General features: G+C 37.2%; 1 protein-coding gene across 1 annotated transcript; it reads right to left on the bottom strand.

The window, feature by feature from the left end:
• Positions 1–4,561: 4,561 nt before the first annotated feature.
• LOC149677689 (uncharacterized) lies at positions 4,562–5,146 on the bottom strand. The gene is made up of 2 exons (XM_089837451.1): positions 4,978–5,146; positions 4,562–4,900 (listed from the first exon to the last, which is right to left on the bottom strand). Exons 1-2 carry the CDS (start codon positions 5,088–5,090, stop codon positions 4,576–4,578), a joined length of 438 nt encoding a protein of 145 aa, XP_089693577.1. The 5' UTR covers positions 5,091–5,146; the 3' UTR covers positions 4,562–4,575.
• Positions 5,147–7,050: the final 1,904 nt, after the last annotated feature.

Here is a 7,050-nt window from a genome sequence, read left to right as displayed (position 1 = left end):
TTCCCGATGAAATAGTCTATATTTCAACTGGTTAAAGTTTCCTCAAAATCGAAGATGGTGCCGTCGGGACACTACCTAATTTCACCTGGACTGACCCCAAAGAGATTGAAAAACATTTCGAAACTCAGACCTGTGCAAACATAGCTTACGCGGTTGTGCTTCAACCCTTACGAGATAAAGCTCCACCTATTTGCATTTCTCTTTTCGGCACCGACAACCGGCTTGATGCTCAATCGGTTTTAAGAAGACGGAACTACATACAGCGTTCGTTTCAAGAAAAGGGTGTGAAAATACTTAGTGTGTCAACTGATGGTGATAGCTGTTGTCTACGTGCTATGCTTATTGTAACTAATATAGGCAGCAAGGCTGGAAATAATGATTCTACGATCCCAACGCACTGTAGAAGCTGGTATTACACATATTTCAATGAGTCTTCAGATTTAATCTGCATACAAGACCCAATCCATAAGGGGACTAAAGCTAGAAATAGGCTAATTAAGCCATCCGTGGTGCTACCTTTGGGAAATAAACTTGCAAGTATAACCCATCTCAAAACACTCCAGAAGAGCGTCTCTAAGGACAAACACTGTCTTTGTGTTCAAGATTTGGATGGATCCGACCGAATGAACTTCAGATCATTCGAAAAACTTTGTTCTACTCATGTACGTGAAAATCTCCAAAAACATGTGCCAAAGTGTGAAGGAACATTGGCTTACCTGTCTTTCATGACAAACATGATCGAAGCTTTTTTGGATAAAGATCTCAAACCATTAGAAAGACTAGCTAAAACATGGTACGCCACTTTCTTCGCTCGCATATTTGGGGTCAAAAACCATCCCAAATATACCTTAGAAGTTAATTTCCTCACATCAAATCTCTATTCCTGCATGGAATTAAACGCGCATGGAATGGTCAAAGTAATCAGAATACCAAGAGATTCTGGATGTTGTGAAAATTTTTACCCTGGCTATTTTCAAGTCAGGCTTGTGAAGAATTTATCTGAGCTGTAAGATTACTGACAACAACGTTTTCTACCGTTTTTAGTTTTACCATGTTAGATCTCGTTCACAGACTCAGGCGCATTGAGTTTCAAAAATTCATAGTTTGTAAATTATCAGGCGATTTTGTTTTTGCTCAAAATAAAAGAGCTGAAAGGAAGAAGCTAAACAGTAGTTACATACCCGATATTTTGTAGTCAGATCTGGAAATTATAAGGGAGGTAGAATTTTCACTGGTTTGGGCCAAAAGAGAGGCTAGGAATTATTTGCAAAACTAAATTCCCACCTATGGATTTCCAACCCTTATGCACCAAATCTTCCGAAGCAGACACCTTATATATTCAAAATAGCATAGAATATCACGACATCGAAAATTCGATCCAAGAAGCATCCGAGAAAACAAGCCTACCCATTGATGATGCTTTTAACGTAGACCCTTCTTTACAGCATGATTACCACACTCTTTCATCGGTTTCTGGTAATAATTGACTTTCATTCTCATAAGAAAATCAACACTGTGCTGGCTTTTGCGCGACGAAAAATGTACATTAAGTAGTGATCGTTTAAAGCGTGTAATAGAGAACACTCACGTTAAACCGTTTAGTTTGGTCCTAAATCCCGGCAAAATTCTAGTCAAGATTCTTGGAAGGCAGATGAAATAATAAAAGCCGAATAGTATGCCTTTCTCAAAGAAAAGTCAAAAGAATTTCTTATTGGCTGTATAATAGATTTCAGCTATTTTGCAGGAAAAGGGAAACAACAAATGTATTCTTTAGATAGCGCGTCGATTAAGCCATCTCCTTTTATCAATTGTAGAGGTATTGAAGTCCTCTGTATTTGGTACGAAATGAATGAAGCTGGAAATTAAAGGAGATATTAGTTGCGGCTCACGGTTTCTCTGACATCAAAAGTTATTTGTGTCACCTTCCAGACCCCATTATTGAAGAAAAAACTTCGCTTTGAAATAAAAATTCATTCTGCTATTTCACACTATTTATGTAATAAACATAATAAACGAACAAGAAACGAAAAACATCTTTATAGTTTATTTTCTATATTCTTTATTAAACAACATTAGGCTAAGATTACTTGCGAAGTTTTAGCAATTTTCGCAAACTCGTGAAAAGTTTCACGAACTCGTGAATATTCTCACGAAAACTCTCGCGAACGCCTTGGAACTCGATGAAAGCCTCTGTGACTTGCGAGAACTCTATCAAACTCCCGGCAACTCTAGCGAATTCGCGAGAAACTCCTGCGAACTCGGGGCAACTAAAAGGAAATTCAAGTCCACTCTTGCAAACTCACCGGAACTCTCGCTACTCACACAAACTCCTGCAATTATGAAATCAGGTGTATACCAAAAAGTGATATGTCTATCCCCTCGGCATAAACCGAGACGCCAGAGTTCAAACGTGTTTAAAACAGTCTTTAAGTGTTTACTCCTTTTCGATCATGTTTTGTGTGGGTAGAAGGGGTAGCGTTAGCGCATGCGCATTTCGATAGTTTGGATCATTCCAAATCGTCATCTTGTTTTTGTCCCATTTTAAGTCTATGAGTGAAGAAAAGGTTGGTTTTCAAAGCCGTTTTTCTTATTTTTAAGATAGTTTGCTGTAGTTTGTGGGGTGCAAAAGAAAAATAGGAACCCCAAATACTAAATTCTATCGAATTCCGAGAAATGGGCTTAGGTTATTGGGTTAATCAATCAACCGAACGAATTTTAAGCTCACGGTAGTTTCGCGGGTCTGTAGTACGCATTTCATATCGGGCTATCCTAGGTGGGATAAATCTGATCCCGACTGGATACCAACTTTGAATATTCCTAATAATAAGAAGCCGTTATCGGAAGCACAGCTACGTTCAGCCGTACAGAGAAAAGCAAGACACGAAAAAAGAAGTGAATTTCAGGGAAAGTAAATGTTATGATTGAACTTTTGTGAGAAGTTTGTAAGCCTTGGCCACTCATAACCATGGTTTGGACTCCCAGAAAATAATACATCAATAAGTTTTGAGCCAGCGTTTGGAGAAAAGTGCTTAAAATTCCACGATTACGCAGCAAATCGTATAAGCTTTAAAGAAGCTGTTTTAGAGAAGTCTGCGCCAGAAACATCAGTGCAATGTGATCCCGATTTATCATCGATACCAATGGAAAATAATCAAAATATTGATGTATAATCGCTATCGATGCAAAATATTAACCTATCGTCAGCTGAAATTATGAATGAACATTGTCATCTGAATCAGAAGCACTCCCAAGGCACACAAACAGACTATTAAAATTTGGAAGTTGAAAATCTTATGTTAAAGGGACAAATAAAGGATCTTGAAGAGCGTTTGCTGCAGGAGACTTGGGGGGCTCATAAAATCAAAGATAATGATGAGATGACGAAGTTTTATACAGGGTTACCCACCTTTGCTGTTTTTATGTGGCTTTTCAAGTAAGATTTGAAAAAGAAATTTACTAAATCCCTCTCCTTAACCACTTTACGTACTGTTTATATTCATAGTGTGTTAGCACCCAAAGCAGAGCGCATGCGCTTTTGGAGAGGAAAAAAGAAAGAAGGGGTTGTCCCAAAGTCAAAGCGCACATTCAAAGTTTCTCTTTTGGATTAGTTTTTCGCAGTGCTCATGCGTCTTTAAGTCGGACTTTTTACTCAAGACATAGCGGAGCGATTTGATATATCGGCATCAACATTTCAGACATATTTAACACATGGATTAAACTAATGGAGTTGGAACTTCGTGAAATGTTTCCCTTTCCAAGCAGATTTTTAGTTGACAAATTCATGCCAGAGTGTTTTAAAAAATACCACAATACTAGGATAATCATAGATTGTACGGAAATATTTGTGGAGCGGGGTACATCATTAGACGTTCAAAACCAAACTTTTTCAAATTACAAACACCACAATACAATGAAATTTCTAATCGGCATTACACCAGGAGGAGTGATTTCCTTTGTCTCAGAAGGTTGGGGAGGCAGAGTATCAGACAAAGTAATCTCCCGTGACTCAAAGTTTGTTTTATTACTGGATGATGGCGATAACGTTATGGCTGATAAGAGATTCCTTATTTCTGATTTATTGAAACCTAAAAATTGTACGCTTAATTTACCTCCATTCCTAAAGGATCAAGCTCAGTTCTCTGAAAAAGAAATTATAGAAACAAGTAGAATTGCACAAGTTAGAATCCACGTAGAACGAGCTATTGCTAGGGTTAAAAAATTTCACGTTTTTGATGGTACAATGCCAATTACTATGGCTAGAATCACTAGTAGCATGTTTGCTGTGTGCTCATATTTAAAAATTATATATGAGCCATTAATTTGAAACAATCAGTAAATTTATCACAAAAGTATCACATGTTTAATCACAAACTATTTGACTTTGTTACAAACTAGGAAAGGAACAATGTATGTTTTAAAAAAATGCACTAATATTGGTAAAAGTTGTCCATCCCAAAATGTTTCATTAAACAAGATTCTTTCCCTAAAAAGGCCACCTTCTTGAGCTTCCGTAAAAACGACAAAATCTGCCCACTTCAGATTTTTTACTGCCATTTCTCCTTGTATTTGACTATATTAATGTGATTTTCTATGCAGTTGAATTTTCCCATCTACTTTCTTCAAACAAAAACTTGGGAACGTTTCCACAATGTCCGCTATTTCCATTTTTGATATGTTGGTTCCTTTAATAAAGTTGGGGCATTTCATTTCAAGAACGCCAATTGTTGCTTCTTCTGGGTCAGTAATCAAGCCATCTCCACTTGCTCCAATAAAAGAGTAGGATTTCATTAAAGTAAAGCCGCTGGGTTCCACTTTTACATTAAAAAGTTCTTCATAGCGTTGCCGAGCTATTGGCTCAAGTTTTCTTCCTCGTAAGATAGCTGGTGGTAACCTTGCATAACTTAAGATAAAATAAAACAATGAATATGGGCTATTTTCTTAACTTGCATTTATAAAATATTAGGATTTTTAATTTACCTGTCTAGTTTTGTTGGATTTAATATATTATCGACTATCGAAGTTGGAAATTTTTTCTCACGGCACGCAAATATTATACCAAAGTTTGAGCTTGAAAGTCTGGCAACTTTCATGGTTCTCCAAAGATAACATTCTGATTGGTTAATAGTCTCCTTTTCTATATAGTCAATAACATCCTGAGTTGTGGTTTGATTTTTCACGAACTCCTCGCGCAGATCCTCATCCACATCCACATCTTTGTTTATCAAAGCAGCTGTTGAAAATATTATTATGACAAAGATTTGAGTTTTAATAACTTCTCCTTATTACTTACAAGGCCTGTAAACTAAATTCATTGCTCTTGTCTTTTATACATCTGCCTCACACTCAACTGAAGACCGAGTTTCGATATCAACTACTACTGGCGCAGAGATTGAAGATATTTCAAGATCATTATCCAAGTCCCAAAAATGTTGAGCTCCAGTTTTTAGATAAATTTCTCGGAGATCCATTATGTTCTTTTTAATTCGCTTCTTATCTGGTGATCTATCATTCAGATGTCTTGGGTCAAACGTTGAATAGTCAAGTTTATTGCCAACGGGAACTTGTTTTTGTTCATAGTCCAACTTTGGCTTATTCCATGAAATTTCAGATAAGGGTTTGCAATCAACCTTTCTTAATTTCAGTGCATTCCACGACCAAGGCAGAGATGTGCACGAAATCTCAAAACCTTCATCTTCAATATTTGCGTATTTCTCCAACAAAAGTAAAAGAGCACCAACATGACTACAGGTTCCAGATTTTCTAGATAGGAAGTGATACTTTAAATATAATGTATTGCTCGCAATGAAAGTGAGGCATCATACCCTACTACACATTCGCAAGCTCCACCGCAGATATGTCTATCAAGGGAATCTAGTACAACGACAACTCTATAACTTTCTGATTTCTTGGATGGATAGCAGCTGGATTTCACATATAAAAAGTTATTGCAGACCTAAGTAAAGATAAACGTTGTAACCCTCCGTAGAAATTAACTAAGGGAGATTCTCCCGAGGGCCATAAAAATTAATAGAGACAACTTACTTTAATTATCCAAAAATAGAAGAAATAATTCTTCTAACTTTTATTGAAGTAAATAACAAAGGGATAACGATCCCGTAACCAACTTGGTTTACACTGACTTGCCCCGTCTTAGGAGACTGTTAATCAAAAAGAGAGAACTATTCTCGTCGACCGTCAACATAAGAACTGATAACAAAACTCTAACTTATTCTATATTACAACTGTGGAAGGGGGAGTGGCTTGTGACATGGAGGCTAGATATGCCCTGCCAGAACCAAGGAGTGGAAACTCTAATGATTCTTGCAGCCATGTTACATCCCCCCTCTTTATGAACATTTGATTATAATACAAGAAAATAGAATAGAAAAATGTTTTTTTTTTCAGTGTAGGGTTACCCCGAGGAACCCTTAAAATCATTAGCAGGGGTATAGGTATTTTTAAATTCGTTCACCAAAGGTTTTTCACAGAAAAATGTTTTTTTCTTCATTGGTGCTGCTTGAGCTTCTGTTCAATCTTCATACCCGAAGGGCTTCCCTTTTACTGTGATATTAGTCTCTCCTTACGGAGGATCAAAGTATATGGGTAGTGGACGTCCTCCTTCGGACATCTAAAATTAGATATATAAGTAATTCCTCTTATTTGCTTGGGAGATAAACTCCCATGGGAAGACAGAGATTGGCTCTCGGGTAGAACAGAAATATTCCCTTTTTAGGTTCGGGACGTTATTATTATTAAGGTAAACTTGGACCTCATAAGGTGACCTTAACCTTTTATTATCAGGAGGTCGATAGTAGATATCAACTTCATTACCTCCGGGCTGAACCGTCGCCCTCTTACATACCTCTCGTCTTCATCCCAATTTAAAAGGTTCTAAATAAATATCGGGTAATGTAGCCCTATTTCAACGAGGAGTTCTCATGGACTCCGATAACGTGGTCGAAGAACTATCAGACGCACGTAACGATTGGGATTTCGATTGAGGTACCTGTTCAGGGGTAGATATTTCTTCCGTAAGAGTAGAAATCTGTT

The sequence above is a fragment of the Phalangium opilio genome, unplaced genomic scaffold, assembly GCF_054372755.1.
Source record: "Phalangium opilio isolate 3A_F unplaced genomic scaffold, DU_Popi_V2 ptg000043l_1, whole genome shotgun sequence".
Classification (NCBI taxonomy): Eukaryota; Metazoa; Arthropoda; class Arachnida; order Opiliones; family Phalangiidae; genus Phalangium; species Phalangium opilio.
Note: the sequence above shows the minus strand (reverse complement) of the source record. Positions and strands in the feature narration are given on the sequence as shown.

Coding starts and splice junctions, on each gene's coding strand:
- LOC149677689 (XM_089837451.1), bottom strand. CDS start 5,090: ATGAAAGTTGCCAGACTTTCAAGCTCAAACTTTGGTATAATATTTGCG. Junction 4,901..4,977: donor AATCCAACAAAACTAGACAG/GTAAATTAAAAA, acceptor TTTTATCTTAAG/TTATGCAAGGTTACCACCAG.